Source organism: Drosophila bipectinata, chromosome 2L, assembly GCF_030179905.1.
Source record: "Drosophila bipectinata strain 14024-0381.07 chromosome 2L, DbipHiC1v2, whole genome shotgun sequence".
In the NCBI taxonomy this organism is placed as follows: Eukaryota; Metazoa; Arthropoda; class Insecta; order Diptera; family Drosophilidae; genus Drosophila; species Drosophila bipectinata.
In genome coordinates this window covers 10,761,341-10,788,185 of record NC_091736.1, presented here as the reverse complement: position 1 = coordinate 10,788,185, position 26,845 = coordinate 10,761,341, and the positions used below count along the sequence as shown (strand labels likewise).

The following is a 26,845-nucleotide window of genomic DNA, read 5'->3' as shown; positions in this document are numbered from 1 at the left end:
TTTTGCTTTGAATTCATATTCTTACCGGTTCATGTATTTTTAACCGGTTCGTTATTTTTATAAAAAAAAGCTCAAGGCGCCATAATGCATATTTTGAATATTCTTAATATTTTTAAGATTTAGTAAGAACACCTATATCTTAAACTTTTCTTATTTTGTTTTTTAATATACAAAAACTGTACAAGTCGCCATTATCACAGTAAAAACTGAAGATTATATGAAGTAAGATTGAACTAAGCAAATATATAGGGGGTGACACAATAACATTTCGATTTTAAGGAGATGGTTACTAAAACTATTTAAAAATTATAATTTAGTTCTTTCGTTTCTTCTTGTCCGCTTGTCCCAGACCCTGAGACTCCTGGTACTGGCGCACAATCTGGTCCTGGACATCTGGCAGGCAGGGCGAGTAGCGGGAGTACTCCATGGTGAACTCGCCCTTCCCCTGGGTGCTCGATCTATAAGATAAATAATTAAAATAGTTGATATATGAAAGATATTCCCCACTCACCTTAACTCTCCAGCATAACCGAACATATCATTCAGGGGAACCTCTGCGTAGACAGTGAACCAGCCTTCTGTTCCCTCAGTTCCGGTGATGATGCCATGACGTTTGCTCAGATGACCCATCACGGCGCCCTGGAACTCCTCGGGTGCCGTGACCTCCACCAGCATAATGGGTTCCAGGATCTGCCAGTTTCCGTTCTGGAAGACCTCTTTGATGGCACCATGGGCAGCCAGCATGAAAGCCAACTCACTGGAATCCACAATGTGGTGACCACCATCCTGCAGGCGGAAACGGATGCCGGATAGCTTGTGGCCCGAAAGCATGCCCTTCTCGGCCATTTCGCGGTATCCTTTTTCAACTCCGGGCACAAACTGCTTGGGTACATTGGTGCCCACAGTTTCATCCACAAATTCCAGCAAAGTATTTTGGTTTGGTGGCAGTGGCTCCATGATTCCTATAATTCTGGCATATTGACCCGAACCTCCAGACTGCTTCTTGTGTAGATAATCAAATTCGCAAGGTCCCACCAGAGTTTCCCTAAATGCTACCTTGGGCTTGCCCAAGGTCACTGGGCAACCGTATTCCCTCTCCATTCGCTGGGCATAGATCTCCAGATGCAGCTCTCCCATGCCGGAGACAAGGGTTTCCTTCACATCGTTGTCGAAAAAGAAGTGGAAAGTGGGATCTTCCTTGGTGAATCTCGCAATGGCCTTGGAGAAGTTATCCCTATCCTTGGTGTTGTTTGGCTTGATGGCCATCGAGACGACAGGTTCAGGTACAAAAATGGACTCCATGGCCAGGTTGTTCTTGGGATTGGTGGTGAAAGTGTCTCCAGAAGCGCAGTCCACGCCGAACAGAGCAAAGATATCGCCGGCGTACACCTCGTTAACATCCTCCATTTGGTTGGAATGCAGACGAACCAGACGAGCTATTCTCACTTTCTTGTTGGTGCGGGCATTGAAGATATTGTCGCCCTTACGAAGGACTCCCTGGTAGCATCGGAGGTAGGTGAGTTGTCCGAAACGACCAGCCTCCAGCTTGAAAGCGAGACCGACAAAGGCATCTTTTCCATCACGAGCAGGATTAAGGACTATTTTCTCAGGGTCCTGACCCTCTTTTTCGACAAAGGCCAGGTTCTCCACCTCACCGGGATTGGGCAAGTACTCCAGCACAGCATCAAGCAGGGGCTGAACGCCCTTATTTTTCAGGGCAGTTCCCACTAAAACGGGGGTAAAAGTCCTCTTGATGCAGGTCCTCCTCAGAGCGGCCTTGATATCATCCTCGGTGAAGGGTTTCTCCTCCAGGAAGAGCTCGCCGAAGGTGTCATCTGCATTGGACAGATGTTCTATCAGTTCCTGCCTCCGCTCCTGGCTCTCCACCCGCATGTCTTGTGGGATCTCATCCAGCCTAACATTCATTCCATGTTCTCCCTCGAAGTAGAGTGCTCTCTCACGCACCAAATCCACTATTCCCTTGCAGTTGCTCTCCACGCCGATGGGCAACTGGATGAAAGCGGCATTGTGATTCATTTTGGAGCGCATCTGGGAGAGAACCCGGTAGGGATTGGATCCCATTCGGTCCAGTTTGTTGATGAACGCCAGGCAGGGAACATTGTAGCGTTTCATCTGACGGTTGACGGTCAGGGTCTGACTCTGGACTCCTCCGACAGCGCAAAGGACTAGCACAGCTCCGTCCAAGACGCGCAGGGCACGCTCCACCTCCACGGTGAAGTCCACATGGCCCGGGGTGTCGATGATGTTGATGTTAGTGTCTTTCCAAAGAGTGTAAGTGGCTGCCGACTGAATAGTGATGCCTCGCTGCCGCTCCAGCTCCATGCTGTCCATGGTGGCGCCCACGTTGTCCTTTCCACGCACCTCGTGCATCTCCGCAATTCTTCCGGTGTAGAACAGGATCCGCTCCGTCAACGTGGTCTTGCCACTGTCTATGTGCGCCGAGATTCCGATGTTCCTGATCTTGTCGATCGGTCGGTGCTCCGCGTACTTGGCATGCGAGCTGTAGCCGGCCTGTGGAGTTAAAATTACATTAATTAATTACATTCTTCCAATTACATAACCCGGCAAGGGGTTTCGGTGTTTATGGTAAACTTATAGCTCACCCGGCTCATGGTTTCCAGAGCCCTCAGCCGCAGGGGACTGCTGGCAGTCAAGAGGCGTGTAATTAGCGACATCCCGGCTAGTTTTAATTAATAAAATGGAATATTATTAAAAAACACGCGCGATGAGAGCTGGATTTCAGGTGAGAGGGTCACTCTTCAGCTAGTCAGCTGATTGCCAAGCCAGTGTGGTCACACCCCTTCATTATGTCAGCTGTTCTGTTTAGAGACTGTTATGCCCCTGTAATTTAATAAATTTTGCAGTTTGTTTATATTTTGAAATAATAAATAAAATTCACTTAAATAAATTATAAGAACTTAAAATTCTCTAAATAAAAATAAGAGTCTGCGGAGGAATAGTGGTACTTTCCCAAACTTTTCTTTGAACTTCTTTTAAAACAGTGCAAGTCGCCATAGTTTCCGCCATTTTTCAAAGGCACGCCATTAAAAAATGGCAGCCATCATAATTGACGCCATTACCGGAAGTCAATCCTTCCCCATTCAATTCCCCATTAAAATAATAACTATTCCTTTTTGTATACATTTATTTCAACAAATTTCCTTTAGTATCAAGGTATACGAGTATAAGATTGGTTTTCGAGGTGTCGCTTGATATGTTGCCAGCAATTAATTTGTGCCACAAATCGCACTTCGGGGTATCAATACGAAAAAGGGGACGGTTGGTGGTACATAAATATCATAAATTCATAGACACGATTATAGACACACAGAGCTAATGTACAGGTACACAGATATACGCTAAAATTTAATTTAAATCATCGATTCAAACGGATGTTTCTGTTGGTGTAAGATATCCACGCCACAATTGCTTCGACGTATCAAATTTTGTGTTCTGCAATGATGAGATATTAGAGTTAATAATTGTGATTTGTGCGATAAGTTAGCTCTAAGCCTATTCTCATTTATACAGACTATACGTACACTTATATTCTCAGGTAAATGGTATAGAAGATGCACATACAGACATCAAACAGGATGCTAAATGGAGCCATGAATTATTGATAGTTTGATAGTTTGGAAACAGAGTTTGCATCGAAAGTGATTTTTTATTTAATAGCAAACTCTGATTCTTAAAGGATGTCTGATGCTTGATACATTCGAGTTATGGTTGACAGGCAGAAGTCGATTCAGGTGCTATTTATATGAATGTTGAGAGATATAGATTTGGGAGCAGTAAGTGCCACACGTAAGACTCACAACTATATGCACAAAATACACTGAAAACGAACGATGCATACCAAATATGTATAAAGAAATGAAAGATACAGAGTTCGATTCTCATTTAGAATTTGTGGCTAATTAATTGCTTGCCACTTTTATTCAATAATTATAGTTGTATATAGTTTATATATATATATAGTATTATTGGGTAGGATGTGTGCGTTTTTGTTTCGAACTTAGTGTAAGGCATAAAGTATAATACAATTGTTTACAGTTTTGTCTTGGCCAGACTAAATGATAACCCCCTTCCCGACCCCAAATCACAGTTCAAGAACTCCCATATAACACACAAATCGCTTTAGCTAACCAAGTCAAAAATTGATGGAAATCGGAAAAACATCGGCCCTCCGATGACATCTATTTGTAATATATTTCTTTGGAATTGACTCTATAAAATTCGGTTCAAAATTGTATATGTTTGAAGTGTTTTGTTGGTTTACTATTATTTATAGTATTTATCTGTAATACTTGTATAACTTGTACCTGAGCCCCAAATCAAAATGTAACCCTCTACTGGCACTGCTACAAAAACGTTTACCAAAAACCCTTTCATGGAATAACTACTACGGTATATAGTAAATATAGATTATGATACTGTTGTGAATGGCCAACTACAGATACATAGATGTGTGTGTTCTTTGTTCGTTTGAAAAATCAGGGATCTCTAGAGATCTTTAAACTGGCGTTATGTTGGCAGGATTCTGGGTGATATTTGATCCTTCGAGCTTGGCAGCCGCCTCCTTGCAGTTGCTCATTTGGTGTTGCTGTTGTCCTGCTGTGGGATTCCCTGGATTATTGTTGCTGTTGGCCATGGCTTCACTGTACTCGTCCGCCTCATGCATGGGTGAGAGGCGTGGCGATAGGGCGGCACTCGAGGGAGTACTGTAGAGAGACAGGGAAGGCATGGGGGTATGCGAAACCGAGCATGAATGATTTAAAAGTTTTACACTCAGAAAAAATGACAGAAGATGCCAATCAAGATTTAAGGAAAAACACAAAAATCAGTGGCGAAATCAATATTTTTTTTGAGTGTATTAAAAAAAGGAGAGTAGATAGTTTTATATACAAAAGATCGAGCATAGTTCTAGCGGCTCATGAGGAGTTCGTATGAGATCTGACTGAGCTGACTGGATCTTCGGATTTCAGGATCTGGGATTTTGGGAAGACTCTTTAGTGGGAAGACTTACTGGTTGCCATTGATCTGACGGACTTTCACCGTGACCGGAATGATCAGCTGCTCCGATATTCCGTTGCCATCCTTGTTGATCTGCTGCCAGACTGTGGTCCGATTGACCGCCTCCTGGGGAATGTTAATGGTGGGTCCATTGTTGCTCGGCTTGTTTCCGGATAGGGGAATATGGATGGTGGTGGGGCCCGATTTATTGGCATTATAATTCGTCCCGGCACCAGGCGCCCCAGGCGGTTGCTGATGATGATTGTCCTTCAATACAAAAATTTGCACAAATTGCATAGTTTTTTGGGACCCAAACATATCATTGAGGGAGTCAAGGATCAGTAAGGAAGTGGAAAAGTAGAGATAGCAAATCTGGTCTAAGGTTGCAGGAGTGAAAGAGAGAAAGAGCTCGCTAAATATTTCGCTAAATATTTGATCGTGTGTTGTTGTGTGAAAGCCAATTCGGTGGTGGGGGGTGTATTTAAAATTTTGATTTATGCCAATTTTTTGTTTAAAATTTTATTTGTTTAGGCTTTTTTTGTTTTGTGTCGCAATTTTGGATTTTGCCCTTGCAATTTTTTACATCAATTTTCACTACAATTACGTGTATGTTTTTTGTCGCTGGTTAGTTACTGGAACTCTAAACCCGATGACTATAAATAACGTAACAGGTTCCGTTTAATACATTAAGGTACTTGTTGTACAGTGTAAACGTTTGACTAATTATGACTTATACTAGGGTTTCATTTACATTTATAAATATCATATTATATATATATAGAGGGTAAGTAGTTTTTAGAGTAGGTTCGCATAGATAACATATTATGATTAATTTTTCTTGCACTACATAAAAACAGATAGTTTCTCTTTTGTTTTCATTTTTTGTGGTTTTCGCATTTACAAGTGGTCTAAAAGCTTGTGTTTTAGCATATAATCAAAAAAGAGTATAAACAAGTTTATCAAAAATAATCGTACGTATAAAAATCAAAATGCAAAATAGCTGCATGCGATAATTTTTAAGTTTAAATTAAAATAGAGGAAAGAAGGAGAAAAACATTTACAAAATACTGTTAAAGACATGATAAAAACGTGTATAACAGATTATAATGCATATACATGGATTATATAGAACTATAGTTGTAGTTTGAAGAAATGTAACAAGACCGACAAAATGCAAATTAATCCAAAAATCGAAATAAGCGATTTTATCGGAATCGGAACCAACGCTGGGTTCCTTTTTTTTGTGCGGTGGACTGGGCAGCACTGCAAACGCAAATGAAATGGGCAGCACTGGTCCGTGGGATTTTGTTTCTTTATGTGTTTTCCTTTTTTTGTATTTTTGTTGTGTTTTGGGTGAGTGGTGTTGTGCTTGAAGAGGTGTAGGTGTGTGCTGGTTGTCTCTACTTGAGAAGACTGCTTTGTGCCTCGAACTCCTTCTCATTTGCATTTGATGTGGTGCACTTGATGAGGCCCAGACCCACAGCACTGCCCGCATCACCACCAGGACCAGCCGGTTTATTCACCACCCGGCCCCCACGGCCCTTTCCGAACGGAAATATTCTCGCCAATAAGCCCACCTCAGCGTCCAGTTTGTGGAGATCGTCAGCCGCCGCCCTCTTTGTCATTTCCGGCATTATGTCGTCCAGAATCTTCAGTTCACGGCGCGTGAACACCAGATCCAGGGCTTTCCTTATTCCAATCATCACCACCAACATCAGTGGGAACAGGATCGAGGTCTGTGAGAAGGATTTAATCAGCCAGAGGATAATAAGACAAGCCAATTGGATAATCGTGAACAGGTGAACGCGTTTGATGGGAACCTGCAGGGCGAGTCAAATCAAAGAATTAGTTTTTGTTAAAATAAAGTAGAAGACTTGGTTTGTCTTTTATAGTCTTTATATTTTAAATTCCAAACCCTTACCTGACGCAGGAACATGTAGTCTGGCTGGTACTTCGCCGGCATAAACATGATCAGTATACGATCGAAGAACTGCAGACCCTTGAGCGAGGCCACTCCCATGTACAAGAATACACCGAACAGAACCGGCATAGGAATGTGGCCGAGCAGCGGGGTAAGGAGCACTGAGACACCGATAGTCAGGAAGATCAGGATGTGGGTAACCCGCTGCTCGCGCACGCCCAGGAATTGTGGTTTCTCGCCAGGGGCCGAGCACTCCGATTCCAGTTTCAATGAGTTTACATGATTGATGCTCAACACAGTGGCAGCCACGAACCTGGAAACAATATTAATTAGTAAGTAATTTGAAATAAAGACATGGCATTTATTTGCAGAACTCACCATGGAAGACCCATCACACTGCAGATGGCAATCAGAATGGAGAGGATAAACAGGTCCAGATGATAGCCGCAGCCCTTCTTCAACTTATTTTCCTTCCGGTTGACAATGACGGCCGTAATCTGTTGATCCATGAAGATCAGAATAGTGCCAAGCAGAGCGGGGAAGACGGCAATCATTGGTGACCACCAGGGGTTCTTCTCCGAGAAGGGAGGAATCAACCAGCCACGGGTGTCCAAAGTCGGTTTCAGCTCGTTGGGCACCTCCAGTTTCTGGGTGGGAACTCCCAGGAAATGGTCAAAGAAGCTCATGGCAAAAATGGCAATCAAAACGGAAAAGTCACTGATGTACTGGCGGACAATGGAGGGGAAGAAAAGGGCGTTCTTGAAGTCCTTCAATATGGTCGAGATGATGAAGGTGCCGGCGCACAGAACCACTGACATGAGGAAAACATTTTCGGTGGGTGGAGTGCCACAATCGCCGCCAACTAAAGTGCCATTGTACGACTGAAAATAAGAAGCTATAGTGTATGATTTTTAGTTTTAAAATATTATTCTTACCGCACAAGAATCCCAGTTGTATTTGGCGTAGTCCACGACACTGGCATTACTTCCTAGTGGCGGCGTGCAGACACAATCGTATATTCCCTGGTTCACTGGGAAGTTCTTTCCAATAACAACCACATTTTCGATGGCTTTGTATATAAAGATGAATGCAATCAGAGTGGCAAAGTTTTCTTCGGTAAATCGAGTGATGTAGCACACCAGGGCACTGGCATCAATCGCGGTCAGGACGATACAAATGCCGGCAACCCACATGCCGATCCAGAACCGGAATGTCATATAGTCCCATCCCATTTTGAAACAGAACTCGTATATGATGGATTCGAAGACCAGAACTGGACCGGTGGAGCCGAGAATTGTCAACGGCTGACCCGAAAAGAAGCCATAGCCCATGCCACAAACGAATCCGGAGACCAAGGACTCCATAGCAGCCATGTGCTTGCCGGTAGCCTCCGCCAGTAATCCGCCAAAGGTAATAATTGGTGAGAGGCAGGCGAAGTAGAGGAAAATCCAGGAGGCCACGCACTGCATGGATAAAGCATCCTTATAGTCGCTCAGATACCAGGGTGCCTTGCGTTTCACATCGTTGATGAGGCCACCAAACAGACGACCTGTCCTGGAGAGCCCTGACTCCTCGCGCAGTCGCTGTTCCTCCTCCTCCTCGTCCACCTCCTCCTTGGGCAGCTCTGGTGGTCGTTTTCGCACCTCCTGCGATGGAATGGCCGCTGGCGGTTCAATGCGAATGGTGGGGTCCCATTCTCCAGGTGGCAGCACGGTCACCGCATCCAGGAACTCATCCACACCAGACAGCAGGTGGTCGCGTTTTCGGGCCCTGTAAGCCACTTCGTGGAAAATCTCGTCCGACATCAGGGTGGCCATTGCACGGCCAATCTCATGGAAGTTGCTCTGGCTGCCAGGTGGTCCAAGCAGGATGAAAATGAATCTGAGGAGATACGAATTGGCATGCTCTTTAGAAACAATAATCTTGAAATGTTTATAGCTCATGGCTCATGATTAATCGTCATTCTTAAAAATTCTCATTAATAAATATTTTTCGCAATGAGTAATAAAGATATATAGTATTGCAGAGTCATAAATTGATAAGGATATCATGACCCATTGTGGCATATAACTCTTCATTGCAAATTTTATTATCAATTCAATGTTTTTGTTTATTAAAGGCAAACGAAAAGAACAATAAAGTGCTTTCATTGATATAGCGTAGCATTTATTCTTAGGATTTTATTTATTTTTAAATAAACCATTTTTATTATAAAATATAAATATATACCTGGTTGGCACTGGCACCTCTGTGAGATCGCCCATCACCGCCGCCTGGCTGAGACGAATGAAGCAGGATAGGGTCCTTTCGAGGAAGTCCACCTCGCCGACGAGGATGTTGCTGGCCTCTGCGCCGGGGGGGATCTTGCGCATGAAGTGAGTGTTGCCCTTGTGTCCTTGCTGTTCGCTCAGCTCCGTGCCGCTGCTGGGCCTGGCCATCGACTGGCTGCTGGGGCTCTTCACCATGTCCTCTGTGATCACGGGCAGGTTTTGTGCGGGCCGCAGGTTTTTGGAGGATTTAGATTTTTTCTCTGCATTAGTCGGTGTTTTGGTTTTGGGTGTATTTTTTCGGCAGGGTGCAGGTTTTGGGTATCGTGTGTGGTTGTATTTTATTCATATTTTTTTTTTTCGATTACGTGCGTTGATAAATATTACAATAATAATAAACACAACAACAGGTAGTTCCAAACATTACAACGATACAACATAAAAAAACATACGAAAAAAGAAGTGCAAAAGAAGAGTTTTCGGATTAAATTCAGATTCGTCTAAAGGTGCTGGAAGAGATTTCAAATTTAATTTAAATATATAGACAATGAGGCATGCGGGGAGTAGATAGATTTCAGATGGAAAAGGATCTGAAAACGTGTTAGTGGTGATTTCAGCGTGCAGATGTGTTTGTGTTAGGTGTTCTCTTCGATACTACAGAACCATTTTCCTGAAAATCCAATTTTGAGTGGATTTTAACCTTCATGCAAATTTTGCCAGCTTGGGGTTTACAAATTTCTCCAACCAATTCGATTCTTATATTTACAAAACTTCGATCTACGAAACAAATCAAATTTTTATTTTTCAGGATCATTGAAACAATTAACAGACACGCAAAAAAACAAAGACAAGGTAAAACTATAACGAAAACTGACATTGGTTGAGTTTTTTCTTGATTTTTGTTTGAGTTGGTTTCTTTACCGAGCGTTCTGTTGCTGGGCTTTCCACTGGGCACCGTTAGAAAACGCCCCATGCCGCCACCACCACCAGTGGTGCTCAAGTTTGAATTTCCATTGGATCCGGGTGGTCCCGGTTCGCTGGCCGTTTGGGAAATGGGCGTTGTGGCCCCCAAGGTGTGGCCGGAGGACTGCTCTTCAACTGGAAAATGTTTCGGGTTTTTTTGGTTGGTTTTCAATCGAAAAAAATCTGTAGGGTAACTAAACATCTGGCTCATCTCTTAAACTCTCAAAAAACCTAATTTACCTCATGTTCTATTTGATTGGTAAGGGGTTTATAAGAAAAGGACTCTAAGGTGTAAGGTTGAAGTTCGGGGTACATATTATAAAGATTATATAGATTAAAGAGAGTAGTAACGTTCAAAGATACAGAATAGAACACAGGTACTTAATATTCAGGTAATATTTTTCATCTGATTAAAGTTGTATAAATTAGACAACACAATTAGTGATCGACATATCGGTATAGAATTTCTTGGGGCTAACGAGCTTTTGAAGGATTAATTTAGAATAGATTCGGTAAAGAGATTAAATAGTAGTTCAAAGATTAAAAGAGTAAAGAGTTAGAGATAAACACAGCGTGCTCTTGATAAAAGGTACAGTAGAAAGAACAGTAAAAACCATTAATGGGCTATTACTTGTCGTTGATTGTGACTGCGGACGTCCTTGGCTGTGGGTTTGATGCTGAGGCGAGGCCCCGGCATGAAACCAGGTGGTGACCCCTATGGCCCCCAGATGCGATGAGGTGTCAGCTTTTATATATATTTTATATTTTTAAATAATTGAGAACGAAGAGCGCAAGAGGGGGTATTTTATTTGATGGTTCTCTTTATAATATCCTACAGTTTACTGGCTTTATGGATATGAGTGATTTATGAATGATTGTGGTTTCTAATTTAAAATGGGCTGTCTACCTAAAGGGGCTGTCGGCTATTTTTTATTTTAGGAGGGTATTGTATTCTAGAAATTAATTTTATTTAAGAATTGGGTTTGGCTTGAAGAAGGTAATAGCCAAGAAACTGGACCAATTAAAAGGGGATTTGATTTCATTTATGGGACTTTCTATTGGCTTGGTTCAGTGTGAATTTTGTTAAGTGCAAGGCAACTGAAAATTTTTGACAAGGCTTATTATTTTCAGCTTTACAAATTTACAGTGAATTATTTTGTTGTTTTGGGACTACTCTCTAGTTACTAGGCTATACCTGTGGGAACAGCGAGATAACAACCACGCTGATCCTTACTGGACACATAGAGGGGTGTCTGGTATTCTCCAGTGAAATCCATTCCGACCGACGAGCCATGCATAGAGTGCAGAGGATTGCTCTTGCCCAGGTCTGAGTTATTGGTATTAGTTTTGGATCGGATTGGATGAGAGTTTTTAGACACTGTGACAGAGACTGTTTTTGATGATCCTAATGAACTGAGGCTGAGAGTGATGACGGTTCTCGCAGATGATTCACAGTTTGACACCAAACGGAACGAGATGAGCTTAGAGTACGCTTAGAGAACTGCCCCCCATACTCACTTTTCGATGACGACTGGTTGCGCATATCGGCCAAGGACCGAATGATCGGCAGTCGTGTCTTCTTGGCATACTCGTGCTGGTGGCGATGTCGTCGCAGGAGTGCATCCTTGACCTTGTCCTTGACCCCAGGGGGTAGAGTGCCGGCACTGACCATTTGGTCGCATACCAGATCGGCCATCACCTCCAGATTATGGGCCTCCATGTCCAGCATAACACTTCCGTTGACCAGCAGGCGGCGGAGCTCGAAGAGAGAGTGCAGCGACAAGGTCGCCACATGAGGCTTCGACCACCTGTTTCCACCCTCCTCTACATCCTCCTCGAATTTGATCCAGCGCGCCGTCTCCTTCCACTCGATCTCATCGCCCTCCTTCACCAGCATTCCCATTTCCGAGAAGAGGGGGTGTGATACGTGGGTGCCGTCGTCGCCCACATCTTCGCCAAGTATGAACTGGACCCGTTGGGCGGGAGGAGTCGCTGTGGGTTGAATGGTAAGGATTAAACAATGTATTTTAGAAAGCGGATACAAATTTATTTTAAACATCTAAATGCCTGTTTCTCGAATTCCCAAAGTGATCGGACCACTATCTATGTCCTAGCTAAAGGCTCTTATGCTCTAACTTGCCCAAAAATCATCCGATTCTTAAGCGGAGTGTTTTAAATGATTTGTGAATCTATTCTCTATGAATCTGCATCAAAACCTAGAAACAAATTATTTTTTAGATTTTTTGTCTAATTTTCCAGGGGGTCCCCTTCAAAAATCACGAAAATGCCATGTGGGGACAAAATTGACCCTCCGAAGGCTCTAACTTGGCCAATAATCATCCGATTCTTAAGCGGAGTGTTTTAAATGATTTGTGAATCTATTCTCTATGAATCTGCATCAAAACCTAGAAACACATTATTTTTTAGATTTTTTGTCTAATTTTCCAGGGGGTCCCCTTCAAAAATCATGAAAATGCCATGTGGGGACAAAATTGACCCTCCGAAGGCTCTAACTTGCCCAATAATCATCCGATTCTTAAGCGGAGTGTTTTAAATGATTTGTGAATCGATTCTCTATGAATCTGCATCAAAACCTAGAAACAAATTATTTTTTAGGTTTTTTGTCTAATTTTCCAGGGGGTCCCCTTCCAAAATCACGAAAATGCCATGTGGGGACAAAATTGACCCTCCGAAGGCTCTAACTTGGCCAATAATCATCCGATTCTTAAGCGGAGTGTTTTAAATGATTTGTGAATCTATTCTCTATGAATCTGCATCAAAACCTAGAAACACATTATTTTTTAGATTTTTTGTCTAATTTTCCAGGGGGTCCCCTTCAAAAATCATGAAAATGCCATGTGGGGACAAAATTGACCCTCCGAAGGCTCTAACTTGCCCAATAATCATCTGATTCTTAAGCGGAGTGTTTTAAATGATTTGTGAATCGATTCTCTATAAATCTGCATCAAAACCTAGAAACAAATTATTTTTTATATTTTTTGTCAAATTTTCCAGGGGGTCCCCTTCAAAAATCACGAAAATGCCATGTGGGGACAAAATTGCCCCTCCGAAAGCTCTAACTTGGCCAAAAATCATCCGATTCTTAAGCGGAGTGTTTTAAATGATTTGTGAATCGATTCTCTATGAATCTGCATCAAACCCTAGAAACAAATACATTTTTAGATTTTTTGTCAATTTTCCAAGCTGGTCCCTTTAAAATATCATACAAAATTATTTGGTAGGACAATATGGGCCTTGTAAAGATTTTCAGCTTCGCCAATTATTACACGATTCGTAAGATATTCTTTAAATTTTTTTGTTGTTTGTGAACAACTCAAATACTACCCTTTATCCTTATACATTTTTTCCTAATCGTAGTGTTTTTTCCTCCTGACAGACCTTCATTAGCTTAATAAACATTTATGACTGGGTCACAACAGCTTCATGTGTTTGCCAGAGGCTACCTCCCCTTCGTCCTTCATAACCATCATCCGTGTCCTTGGACCCTGCTCAGTGCGTGCTAAAGTTAATTGGCGTAATAATTTGGCCCTGATCTGTGCTGGGAATTCGCCACTGGCCATCGACCATATGTCCTCTATAGTCTTGTTTGAGTTTGTACTGCGGTTTATGTATGTCGCAATTGCGTGACATATCCTTACTACTCGAGATGCTTTGCGGATGTGTATTTATGAGGTTGGAGCGCATTAAAATTATCTAAATAATTTATTTAGGAAATGTAATTCGAGGCAATAAAGTGAGACCCATAACCTTTTCTTTGAGTAAAATACGAGTTGTGGACTTTTTCTGTATGTATCATGGTTATGAAAATTCTAATTAATTTGAGAATGCTTGCCCTTCCAAGGTAAAACGTGGGTGCAAGAGTTATTGTTTACGGATGAAATTAAAAGTGTGACAAGGGTTAGGCATGTACCTGTTTGCTGTTAGATTAGAAATGAAAGTAAGCTCCATAAAATATTTACAAGTGGTTAGTTAATATTAAAGCTAGTAGTATGAAGTTTGCAAATGGGGTTAAGAGCAATATATTAGTTGGTTTCCCTTCCTTAAAAATAATTTAAGTAATTAGGCTTAATGCTGACCCTCATTACAATCAATGTCCTTGTCGTCAACTTCTAGGACAGACTAAGCCAATCATCTATCATTTCCATTATCCTTCTGCCTACAATGGCTATGTCTGAGCTATGAGGCTATAATTTGTGAAATTTACCCGCACCCTACTGTTTCCTGTAATTTGTAACAATTCTCGGCCTGGCCGAAACTGATTGGCCACATTTGTTGGCTGGCTTTTCATTTTCTCGTGGCATTCATCACTCTTCAGCATCCATATCGTAATTATATTTGCTAGGAGCACACACACACACAAGGGAGAACACCTGGACCCACCTGGTCGCTCCGCTTCCTGTTGCTTGTCGCTCATGTTGTCCTTGCCAGCACCGCCGCCCACACTTCCGGATCCGCCGATGGAACCGTTTCCGCCAGCCCCTGCACCCCCATGATGGTGCTTGCGCCGGCGCTGCGAATGGCGTCGTCCTCCTGGCACATGGACACCCACATAGACGGTGTGTGCACGATGTCCTGCCGGAGAGAATGCGAATGCGGGAATAAACGTCAGAAGGACATACGACGACGGGTAGGTTGGGGAAATCCAAATTGAGTGCGACGTTGTTTATTAATTGCAATTGAGTTACATAATTCGGTTACTCCAAAGTGTTTTTATAGCTTTTTTATGGGTTTTGTTTAGGATCAAATAAATAGTTACTTAAATACTTAAAAAGTTCAATAAACTAATAATTCCTTAAATCCTAAACTGGCCCTTGATGTTATTATCATACAAAATTGTGCAAGCCCACTCGTTTTATTAAATTCGAAACGTGTTCTCTATTGTCAACACTTTCATTTGCAATCACGGCTTAAAGTTCAAATTGAAATATATGTATTTATTTTTCTTTTATTTTTGGTGATAAGCCCTATGTATTTTTTTGCTAAATCTTGCCCAGCCATCAGTTCATTTTTTATTTTCCACCCAAGGCCAGAATAAATTACGTATACGCAGCGTTGAATCATCTACGAATCTGTGGCAAACTCAAGCTTTTATTCCTGCTGTTCTGGTTTTTTTTTTCTTCTTCGGCTATGACGACAAATAAATTTATGTTAATTACTTATTTCCCTGAGTTTTATGCTCGCCTTTGAGCAATTCTCCAGCTTAGATTCTCCGTCTTTGTTCGGCTTGCACTAATTGTGATATCATCAGCAGTTTTTCATAAATTTAAATTAATTATACGAAGCAGATCTTATGGATAAATTCTTGCTACTTTCTGCCAAGTCACGCGATAAGCGGCGCCACGAAAAGTTGCACTTTGTTTATGCAATTTGTCGCCAGGTACAGTAAAGACTACTTCAAAGGTTACGGTTAATTAATCAAAGCGATGAGTATGTTATCATTTTGTACAATTTGGTAAGTAAAAGCCAATGAGAGACCAAAACCGGAAGCATATAGTTATGTTGAATGTAATTAAGATGTAAAAAGTCATCTAGTTTTTATATCCAGTTGGATCTAGATTTTCAACCCCAAAAACTGACAATATCCGAAGAACTTTTAGTTGGTTTCGACTTTAGTTTTGGTAGCGTGTCAAAAGTTGTCAGGTTGCAATTAACACGACGCAAATTTCTTGTTTTTCTCTCATCTTGTCACTTGGCTGGTTTTACAAGCCAGCTCTAAAAATTGGTATTTGCGTTTGGACCCAATTTTTCGAGGGGTCGCCCATTCGATTCAGGTTTTCTTCGTTTTTATCAATATTCAGCGAGCAATTAAGAAAAACTGTTTCAAAAGAAAAATTTCCATTTGAGCCAGCCAGACTCACCTTCGAAATCGTTTTCTGTAAATTGTTGGGTAAAATCCTCGCCGCCAGTGCGCGGGTCCTTGGGCGCCTCATCGTCACCACTCGAGGAGTTCATGGTCCAGGGTCTGTCGAGAAAAAACAAAAAGGAAATTTAATATTTACCCAAAGGATAATTAAACAATAAAGAAAAGGGTAGGCTCTAGAGATAACCACCTTACATTTTAATTAAATAATTCCCCATCACAGCTAGCCTATTTTTTTGTTATCAGGGGAAAGTGTTTGGTAATTGGTGCAACTGTTACGGTTGCCTCAGCAACCTAGAAAAGTCTCAGCCCTATTGACAAACCTAGAAAATTATACCTCGGGTGCTGAGCTGAATATGCAAATAGATTGTCAATCGCCTAATTGAAATGCGCTTTTGCTATAAACGCAAAGTGAGCAGACGACTCACATAACTGATCACAGCGTATAAAAATCGACATAAATTAAAACAAATTGTGGGTGTTATGCATGGTGAAAAGCAGATACTCTTTATTAAAAAATATAAAAGACCATAAATCATAAACTAAGTGTGAATATTTATACAAATATTTAAGATATGGAATTTGATTATTGGATAATATTTCAAAACCTTATATTCTTTAAGAAAGGTGCACTTCCTTTAGTGCTCTAACTTGTTACATTTTATACTTTTTCAAGACCTCCCTCGAAAAGTATAAAGTAAACAAAACGCCTACAAAACTGACAATGATTTCACAGTCAGTGTCATTGTTATACTCATTGTCACGGGTTTTAAGTCACTGTTTCATTGAGGCTCTCACATCATTCAAACACTTTTCATAATCCAGAGAAATAATGTCACCCACAACTCAGAACCCAGAACCGGAATATTTAAGAGCCTCACTTCGCCAGTACCCCATAAATTATTTGGCTCTGGTTGCATTTCAATTTTAGTTCCCATTTCCATGCAAATTATTAATTTTTTATGGTCTTTTAACAGTGAGTTGATTTCGCTTTTAATATACAACGTTTGGCTTCACATTCAATGGAAAATCGTTTGCGTTTTGCTAAATTGCGTAATTTTGATCCATACACGTGCTTCAGTTTATTAATTGGGATATGAATATGGCGATATTTACGAGTATTTGGCCAACCTTTATTGCCAATGAATTCATTAGTATTTATTGTTATTTTTTATTTGCACTGAGATTTAGGTTTTCCATGCCGCTTTATAATCGAAACTGTTGTTTAATTTGTGCGACGTGTCCGATAAGAAGATAATATCTTTATTGTGATCTAATCTTGGGCGTGGTTATAGTGTAATTACTAATAATTAAATTTCTATTAACAACAAAGTGTTCTATATGTGTAGTGTGGGTGGGTTACCAGGTTAGTCAACCATACAGGAATATATATAAAAGTAAACATTTTGACAATATCAAGAATAAACCTTCATAAATCACAGATAACACTCTGAAGTGTCCAAAGTAGAGATTTATTAACAAAGTTAGATTGGTAATGTTAAGGAAATACTTTGTAAAATCTAAAGTATCCCATTTCTTGCTAAATAATGTGTGTTTACACAAACCGGCTAATTTTAGTAATTTCCAGGTTTAATTATGATGGAAAAATTTGCATTGCATAAAGGTTTATTTCTATATAGCCCATCATCTTGCTGTCATTGTGCCTTGCCTTATCAGCCACGCAAATTTTTAATCTATATGGTACTCGAGTATATGGACTAGACAGCGGCCAGAGGGACGGACACCTCCAGTCTGTCTGCCAATTGCCGGTCTAAACTGGGTCTACCCAGGGTTTACCTCAGATCGCACCTTATGTGCATTTTGATGACTTTATAATCGCAGCCCCTGAGTCACAACAACAAATATTAAATTTGGGCAACGACATTAACTTAATGTCTGATGCTGTATAATGTGTCAACAAAGCCGTAGACTATTTGCACTAGACTTTGTTTAATTAAACGCTTGGTGCTAGTGTAAAGAAATACTTAAGATGGGTTGGGCCAAAAAATTTTAATATATTCTTATAGGTTTATGACTGTCTGTTCTTCTAGAGAATAGTTGGAAATAATGTACTAAAATTTCTTATTTTTCGTAGCGATAAACTAATTGAGGGGTTGTTTTTAGAAAAATAAAAGATTAAAAGTAATAGGTTTGTAGAACTCTTAAATTGCAAGATTAAGAAACACTTACGTAGTAAGATTTCTTATAAAAATGTGCAATGAATTAATATAATATTAAGAACCCATTCTGGCTTTTCTAGTTTCAAATCCTTATCAAGCATTTTTGAAAGGTTTTATTGCGTTCTAAAATTTTTTATATTTTTTGTTGGTTTATGTTTTCTTATCATATTCTTTATGATGAATAAAGTTGTAATTATATTCATCTAATTTCTTGTATTTTAAATTCTCCCTTGGGATAAACTTGCACTGAAAAGAATTTCGCAAGCCTGAGCCTGATAAGCCTGCCTGCGAAAGTGAAAAATCAACTTTTGAACCTTGATATCTTTTCAGTGGCTTGTTGTTTTTCCTTGATGATGATGAATCACTGCTGGTACTTACAATTCTATGTACTCATTATTTTTGGCCATCACCTTATCGCTCAGAACAGCGATCGAAAATTACGGCAAATGTGTACGGGAGCTGTGTTTTGCTTGTTCTTGGCTTTTGGGGTACGAGTGTTTTTATAGTTTGTGGAAGAGTTTTTATACACAGACCCCACGATTATCAACCGAAAAACGAAATTGTGCGATAGACGACAACGACGACGACGTGAATTGGGGAAACAATAAAAGGCGAATGTGGGGTTCCGTTTTATGATTTGATTTTAATCAGCTCGAATTCGGCAGAGTCTATATAAATTTTATTTAGATAGTGTATGTTTTAGACGCGACCCGCCGACTCGACGGGCGATTGCAGACTAACTAACTTTGCCGATCTTCGAATTGAAGCAGCTGGGCTCGCTTAACCCTCTGTCGCCGATTCTGCTGCTGGCGGCTTTAATCGCCGACGTCGGCATCGGCAGCACGATCCGAGCCGACACTCGGAGAAAAATTGCTGTAGGTCTCTCGTAGAATGGCCGAATCGCCACAGCTGGGGCAGGGGCGGTGCATTACAAAATGTGTTTTTAAATGCCAATTTCGCCTACTTAACTTTATCGATAGTTTAGCCTCCAAATGGGCTTCCTTATCGCCAAAGTTTCGAACCTTATCACCAAATCGTATTAAAAAAGGGCAAAAAACGAGAGCCTAGGTTTACCTAATCAAAAGTGCATTTTAATGGCCCGTTACAAGACTGGCTGGGCATTAGCCATTGTTGACAAATCCAGTTAGAACCGCTGGGCTTATAGAGAGGGAGCTACAGGTACTACAACTCAAAGCAACAAGTGTCTTTTTTGATTTCTTGAATTTTTCGGTTCAAGTGGTTGTTGACTAATGAATAGCCACAAACATTTTTTATCAAAATATATACGAGAGTGGGCTATAAGTATTTTTTTTATTTTTTGTATAGATATGTATGTTTATTTCCATCGTTTCTGTTGTGGCTGGGATTTTCTCGATGACGAAAATAAACAACAAAAGATATCCAAGTGGTCAGGGCCCTTGAAAAACTTTTATGTAGGGCAGTGGGTGTCAAACCAAAGTGAACAAATTTATTGTAAATCAGTGAATTGATTTAAATTTTAAATCACAATTATGCTATGCCCTTTTAAAGCTAAATTATCAGCCAACACGTTTGTATAAGATTGGCTGCGGCTATTTTTAAGCATTTATAGCACGTTGTTGTGTATTTTTTCTCTTATAACTGATATTCAAATTGGTAACTAATTAGCATAATTTTGACCAATCTTAGTTTTATTTTATTTTATGGTGAAAACTGATCTAAATCTATTAAAGAATAAGTTTCAACATTATTGGCCCTCAAGCAGATTCATTTAAATGCAATTTTAAATGTTTTTTATTTTAAAATTTAGTGCTTATAAAACTAAAAATTATTTTAATTTAATTCGAAGAACTGTTTTGGATTGGGAGGTTGTTTTGTTCGGTGTTGTTGTCTTAGTTGTTTTTATATTTATTTGTCGTTGTTGGTAGTGTGTTTGGTAACTGCAAGGTGAAGTCTACCGGTTAGAACCGGTAGAAAGCAATCGGTTCGGGTTCAGGTTTCGCCGATAGACAGAGCCCCCCATGAGAGGGCTCTAGCGGGCGAGAGATGTTTGCGATAAAGGGGATTTTTAAATGATATTTGTTTTTTTCTTAAATTTTTTTTTATCAAAAAATTAAATTTTTTGGTGTCTGTCAAAATAAGTGACGCAAAAAACAAAAGCGAGGGTAATCGGAAATAATAACATTGTTTTTGTTTGTTCATTTGTTAAGATCGAGAAGTGAATTCTTGTGAATCGAGTTGAGTCGACTCGATTCGATTCGAATTTCATTGTTAATAAATCTATTTTCCTGGCGTGGTTGTAATTAACAGCCATTAGCACTTTGACAAACTGTGAATGAATTAAGAATGGAAGGTTAATCGAGTTTCTATTGCCTCCATTGACAAGGCCAAGAATCAAAGAAATCTGTCGAATTAATAACGATTTCTTTGACGTAAATTTGTGGAAACGATTTTCGTCTAATCTTATTTGTGGCTTCAAATTGAAAGGCGAATTAATCATAGTCAACGTCACACCCTCAGGATTTGGTCTTATTTTTCACGGCCTGTTGCTATCAAGGGGCCACTCGACACGAATCGCCCTGACAACTAAATTGTTTAATAAACGCAACTCTTGATTAACTTCGATTCTTATCACTGATGGCTGCCAGCCAACGCGTCACTTCACCCACTCGAGTGCCACTCGATAAGTTTTCGGTACCTTTTTAATTGCTAAAAAAAATAATACCTTATCGTCCCACACCAGGTCTAGATTGTCGTGTACAAAAATATACAGCCAGGTCCTATTTACTTGATGGGTTTATGGCGGAAAAAATTCTCTTTGACACCTTTCCGCCAAGATTTTTATGATCACTCAAATATGATTTTAAATATGTATTAATCAACGTTCTCTTTGGGAAACAATGCGGCTTATAGTGCCTCTCTTTAATGGCTATTTGCTTGTTTTATTTGTTAGCCAGGTTTATGATATCACTGGCTTAATTGCAGAAAAATATAAAAGTCAAAAGTCATCAAGATTTTGAGATTTCAAGCAATCAGTTTATTAAAGCTGAAAACAAAACTAAAGCAAAGCAAGGGAGACTCTATTGTGCCCTGAATATTTTATTTATTCCTTTCAGGAATGTTTCTGCTCATGGCTTCCTTTAATCCTAGTCCCAAAGGCTTTCCTTTTCTTATTTTTAGAATTTCTTAAATATCCCAAAGCTCTTTTATTTTCCGTTTCCATTATCACACCCCACACACCCACTGCCTCACCCTTGACCTTCGCCATGAGCTCATATCCTGGCCACTCTAGGAGCCCCGCAAACAAATCAAGGTCATCCGAGTTATAAATTCCTTGGGGCTGCAATATCTCACATCTAACTTTTGTATTATTCTTTATCTTGGCACTATGACACTATGGCTTTTAGTGTCGTATCTTGTTTTAGTGCCCTTCCAATTAGAGCCGAGAATAGGGTTTTTTTCAGATGGCCATGGGTCGTGTGAAAATGGTTCAGTTCGCTGCTGGTCTGATGTCATTCTAGCCATTTGATTCCGTTTTTATTGTCTTTCTGGTGCAAAATGGACAAAGAAGCTAACTGCCAAGTGAGAAATTGCTGTCATCTCTGGCAGCATATAGTTCAGTTTTTTTTTTTAACAGACAAATATGAGCGACGATATTTGCCAAAGAAATTTGCAATTAGTCGGGGAACACGATAAACTTGGCAAAAGTCACAAAAGGTGGGGCGAACTCAGGTGCGATTTGGGACCTCCGGCAAACGACATGGCGTGTGCCATTTTGAGATACATCCGTTGCATGCGGAAGTGACACACATAACAGGGCGGTGGGGATGGATGTTAGGGGATTGGAAATGGGAACTGTGACTTGGGGCTTGGGGAAAATGGGATCAATGTCCCCCAATGAAGCGAGAATCCGGCAAGCAAAACAGAGAATTTCGAATGCAGAGAGGCAGGGAGAGAGAAAGTACTTCGCGGTTTTAGAGAGCCCTGGAGAGTCACAACTTCTCTGTGGTTCTCTGAGGTATGTCCTCCTCTTTCCTCTAACCATCCACATTTTCCCCCTTTCTCTCGGGTCTTGCTCTCTTTGTTGTTTGTTGTATGTATATTGTTTGCTTATCGAACGCCTCCCTTATCACAACAGACAAAGAAAGCACCCAGGCCACAAGAAGCACAAAGACAGTGTCTTCTATATAAACATGTTCCAGCCCCCCCTTTGCACTTGACATGCTGTTGACCCAGTCTCTGTTAAAACCCACACGAGACATCCTCAACAAACCCAGGCCAAACAAAACACAAAGTATCTGTATCCCACAGATACACAAATGTATATTCAAATTTTGATAAAAGCGACTAAAAGTCTAAAACCCCAATGGATCTAACTCATTCTAATGATAGTCCGTAAACGTTTCTATCAAATTGGATACCAGATATTCAGATACGAGATACTGTATCTTTAGACGTGCGTGTCTTGAGGAATTGAATTGTCGGGCCAGTCGTTCGCCATTGTCACTTAATTGGACTCGGTAATAGTGTTTTTAGCTTCATTTTGCTTCCTAGATATTACAATCTTTACAAATCTTATTATAGCTTTTATTGTGACTTCGTTGCTGACATCTCTATAAGGGAGATATAGACGTCCATTGTGCGACGTCTAATAATATCACTAAAAATGGAAAATGGGTCTTAAAAAGGGGATTACAATTGAAAACTTTCAAGCTACCATTTAGTTACATGAATTTCAACTTTGAACTCCTTTCTCCTCATTAATTATTTACTTAATATCGACTATAGCCTAGCAACCACCAACAAAGGCCTTTGTTTCTTTGATCCTGCTCCTCAAAAACACTCAACACTCATACGCCCCGTTGTCCAGGAACCACCTAGTCTTGTTGTTGTACTGAAACAGGATGTATATCTTTTATATACCTGCTACTATCAGTGGCTATTACTCTGGGCAATCGGCCATGTCCATGGATGTGCTTCAGTTGCGCCTGCTGCGGCATCCTGCCTGTTTTTGGTAGTTTTTTGGCTCCTTCTGCTCCCTGGAAACACCCCGAATGTCCTTTCGAACTGTTTTTGTTTGTGTCCTGATTTTGTGATGTGAGGGCACGTTGGCAAAACAAAGAAAACTCAGCGGGCGAGCGGGGTTAATGACACCGAAAGTCAAATATTGACTGACACTAGCTAAGTGGATTTTCCTTAATCCTTTCACAACGAATTATTCAAAATTAACTTAGTCTAAGCACTTTTCAAAGGATATGTATATATTTTCAGGAAGGTATTTTTTTTTAGGGTTTTTGGAGATTCTTTCGGTGATATCCGCTATCGTTTAAGTCGCGCGGCAGACTAATCCGGCCGGCTGGCTGTCGAGAAGTTCAGAGCCCAGAACTCGATGTTTTCCGATGCATCTCCGGCATTTTCTCGCTCTCCAGCTGAGTTTTCCTCTCTTTTCGCTGCAGTTTTCCGAGCAAAGAGTATGGAGATTCTCTTCGGGATGGATTTTCTCTGACTCTCTGCCGGCTGTGCTTAACACATTTGCATTTGCGGCTTTTCATGTTATTATACCATTATGAGCACGCTGCATGTTTGATGATTGGGGGGCTGTGAGGCGGACTTAAAGGCTGAAGCTGTGGTGGGCGGAAAATCTGAGGTTGGAAGCAGGGGGTGGAAGCCTGGTCATGTCAATTTAATTTTGTGGAAATTCGCTTTCGACGCACTGAATCAAGTTAGTGTGTGAAGGTTTTCCCACTAACGGTAGCAATAGGATCCTTTTATTTTTGATTTTTTTTTCCCCCCAGAGTCCAATTTAATTAACTCTGAACGCGACATGTCCTTCCCGGATGGACAGTTTTTAATGTAATTCAATTGACGTAATGCAAACAGTAATTAATGGAGATTTTTAATGTCAAAATTGGTTAATGGGAAGAGCATTTCTTTGTTTGATTTTATATAATACAGGTTTATAAATAATACAAACGTGCGTTTATTAAGCCATGAATGGTTCAGGCTTTTGAAGTGAAAAGGGTTTTCAGCGCAAATTAACTTTTGGTAGCAAACCATTCGGAAGTGATGGATCTTTTGAAAAACCTGAGCTAATTTTAGACCATTTTCCATAATTTTTCCTCAGAAAATATCTGTGCACACTCTTCCTGTTTCGTCCTGTATCCTTTCAACTTTTCCCCACATGAAAATTGGGTCCCATTTCAGTGGAAAACCATTCGCGTTCCAACTATTATTAAACTGAAACTGTTTTGTAACCAACCACGTGAATTGAGTCTATGCGAGAAAAATGACATGACCGGGTGGGAAATGGTGGGTGGTTCTGGACCGGGGAAATGGCGAAAGACGAGGAGGAAGCGGCTCGTGTCAAGTGTAAATGAAATTTTCAATTCTGCCATGTGGGCAAAAATCAGCAAATGTTGCTGTTGGCGGTATTGATTTTTTGTTTTCCCCGCTTATGTGGTTAAATAGTGTCACATGAGCGAGGGGGTGGTTGGACAGGCCTACCTACCAGAGGAGGTGGCTGGAGAGGTGAGAGGCTCGTGTCAGTTGTGTATTTTGCATTTTGTGGGTAAGGTCGCGTTGTAAGTGCTGCGAAAAAAGAAGACAACAAAAAGTAGAGGAACTGACAATGTCTTAAAACTTTTTAAAAGATACAAGATACAGATACGTCTTCTATGGATTGACAAACTTCTTTTCAACTTTTTTTTAATATAGCCTAGCTTATAGCATTAGAACTATAAGTTAGACTGTACCTTTATTCATATATTGCAACTCACCACAAAAATAAAACAAAGTCACATGCTATAATGACATTGACAAGGTGTCTAAATTTAGCCAAGGATTTATGTCCTGACACAAGGACCATTTCGGCTAAAATGCGTTGAAAAGAAGCCAATAAAGTATGAATATCCTTAAAGATTAGTGTCTTTTTTGCAAGTCTCTGAAAGTTCCTTTACGCAGGCCATGATAAATGGATTTTTATTGAACATTTTGATTGAGTTTCATCAGGGCCATTCGAAAACAGGTGCCCGGATCCGGATCTCGAAATGCAAATATAATTTTCTCCAGCAAGCTCGAAAATCCTCTGTGACATACGGCAATTCAATTGAACCTTATTTGCATATTTATGTCGGCAGGCAAACAAATGTAAATATGAATATATATTCACGGGCACTGGCATATGGAAAAGTACATAATAAAGTACAGTCGAGTGCTCAGTTTACACAAAAATTGAATTTCAAATCCAGAGTACAGGTGAAAATAACAAGACTACTTTTAATGCAATTGGTAAAATGTCAAAAAATATAAAAACCAAAAATATATTTTCAATTGAAAGACAAGTAATGTACAAACAAAAAAACCAATATAAAGTATACCCCTGAATAAGTAATAAATCCCAAAAGGATCACATGCTCTTGAGAAAATATTGCTTCATAAAAACCACACAAAATAAAAATGTGGTGTTTACTTTTCTTTATTGAAAATATATCAAACATGAAGCCGTAAATTCTTCAAGACTGATTACTACAACTTTTTTGGTAGAAAAGTTACACACATTTCCATGTTATTCTGATAAAGTTTTCTAACGAGTTTCAGTTGAGAAAGTATGTAATAACATTAGCTCATTATGGTCCTTGTATGTATATTCTTGTAATATGATTAATCCTCACCTTGAAGCAGGTAATTTCCAAGGATTCATTAATCCGAACTACATAGCTCCAAACCAGAATGATTTTTACTTTTTCGTCTTGGTGCTTAAAAAAATAATATAAAGCCACCTTAAACCCTTCCTGCTATTTTTGTACTTGCTTGGAATTTCCATGTCTCATTGGACGGCGAAAGTAGGACGTACTTAAGGACACACGCTGGGACTTGAGCTACCTGACTAGAGTGTAATTACACCCAGTCCTGCATTCAGTATCCACCCGCGCTAATTATAAGCCTCAGGTTCTTTGGCTTAACTTGGCTTACATACTAAATAAAATGGGATTAGCCAGCCAGCATCTTTGGGCCTCGATTCTAATCGATTCCGCCGAAGGCCATCTTATCGATATCGAAATGTCACGGATGTGCCTAGAACAGGGTTGATGTGGGTGCAGCCATGAAAATATTCATCGATTATGTGACAACATTTGGGCTTTTATTTAGCGGCAATGTTCTTGTGGCTTTCCCTTTGCCCTTCGGTAATCTATTGAACATTTTTCGCTATTTTCCCCACATTTTCATTTCCCCTGAAATGGCCATTATGTAAAATAGTCGGCATATAGAGAAATGGGCTCAGGTAATGGTCGTTGGCTCCCGTGTGGTTCTGCCAGTTGGCGGCGATTAAACTTTGACTGTGACTTATTTGCTAAGTTGGCCGGCAAGTTAAACAGAAATCTATATAATGTGGCGGGGGAATTGGCCAATTTAGGGGCTTTTAATGCCCTGGAATAAGCTTCGAGTCAATAAAGTAGTTTTTCTATTCATTTACTGATCAATATTTGCTGATAAAATTGTTGAGGAATAAATCAAGCATAAGTTCCATTTATAATAGAGTAGTTTCTACAATTTATACCTCACTAGACCAGCAGAATTACCCCAAAAAAGTTGGCAACAATAGCATCTGCCTACCGAG

The 26,845-nt window shown here is 40.2% G+C and overlaps 2 protein-coding genes across 10 annotated transcripts; both read right to left on the bottom strand.

The window, feature by feature from the left end:
* Positions 1-139: 139 nt before the first annotated feature.
* On the bottom strand, positions 140-2,790 carry mEFG1 (mitochondrial translation elongation factor G 1). The gene is made up of 3 exons (XM_017243820.3): positions 2,625-2,790; positions 512-2,532; positions 140-458 (listed from the first exon to the last, which is right to left on the bottom strand). The coding sequence occupies exons 1-3, from the start codon at positions 2,694-2,696 to the stop codon at positions 314-316; spliced, it is 2,238 nt and encodes a 745-aa protein (XP_017099309.2). The 5' UTR covers positions 2,697-2,790; the 3' UTR covers positions 140-313.
* A 446-nt stretch (positions 2,791-3,236) lies between these two features.
* On the bottom strand, positions 3,237-23,563 carry Ndae1 (Na[+]-driven anion exchanger 1). 9 transcript variants are annotated; one of them, XM_043212645.2, is made up of 12 exons: positions 23,152-23,563; positions 16,068-16,171; positions 14,590-14,781; positions 11,707-12,180; positions 10,147-10,323; positions 9,188-9,488; positions 7,894-8,839; positions 7,337-7,839; positions 6,959-7,271; positions 6,615-6,857; positions 5,051-5,304; positions 3,953-4,745 (listed from the first exon to the last, which is right to left on the bottom strand). In XM_043212645.2, exons 1-12 carry the CDS (start codon positions 23,226-23,228, stop codon positions 4,538-4,540), a joined length of 3,792 nt encoding a protein of 1,263 aa, XP_043068580.1. In that variant the 5' UTR covers positions 23,229-23,563; the 3' UTR covers positions 3,953-4,537. The 9 variants fall into 9 exon arrangements, with proteins under 9 accessions (XP_043068587.1, XP_017099018.2, XP_043068580.1 ...); XM_043212652.2 differs by lacking the exons at positions 3,953-4,745; positions 10,147-10,323 and adding an exon at positions 3,237-3,474 and having other exon boundaries at positions 23,152-23,561; XM_017243537.3 differs by lacking the exons at positions 10,147-10,323; positions 23,152-23,563 and adding an exon at positions 18,628-18,995 and having other exon boundaries at positions 3,956-4,745.
* Positions 23,564-26,845: the final 3,282 nt, after the last annotated feature.

Bases quoted from the DNA above. Each gene is read 5' to 3' on its own strand.
- mEFG1 (XM_017243820.3), bottom strand. From the start codon at position 2,696: ATGTCGCTAATTACACGCCTCTTGACTGCCAGCAGTCCCCTGCGGCTG. The intron at 2,533-2,624 runs GTGAGCTATAAG...TTAACTCCACAG, and splicing joins CTCTGGAAACCATGAGCCGG to GCCGGCTACAGCTCGCATGC. The intron at 459-511 runs GTGAGTGGGGAA...TTTATCTTATAG, and splicing joins GGTTATGCTGGAGAGTTAAG to ATCGAGCACCCAGGGGAAGG.
- Ndae1 (XM_043212645.2), bottom strand. From the start codon at position 23,228: ATGCCGCAGCAGGCGCAACTGAAGCACATCCATGGACATGGCCGATTG. The intron at 7,840-7,893 runs GTAAGAATAATA...TCTTATTTTCAG, and splicing joins ACAACTGGGATTCTTGTGCG to TCGTACAATGGCACTTTAGT. The intron at 6,858-6,958 runs GTAAGGGTTTGG...CTCGCCCTGCAG, and splicing joins ACTACATGTTCCTGCGTCAG to GTTCCCATCAAACGCGTTCA.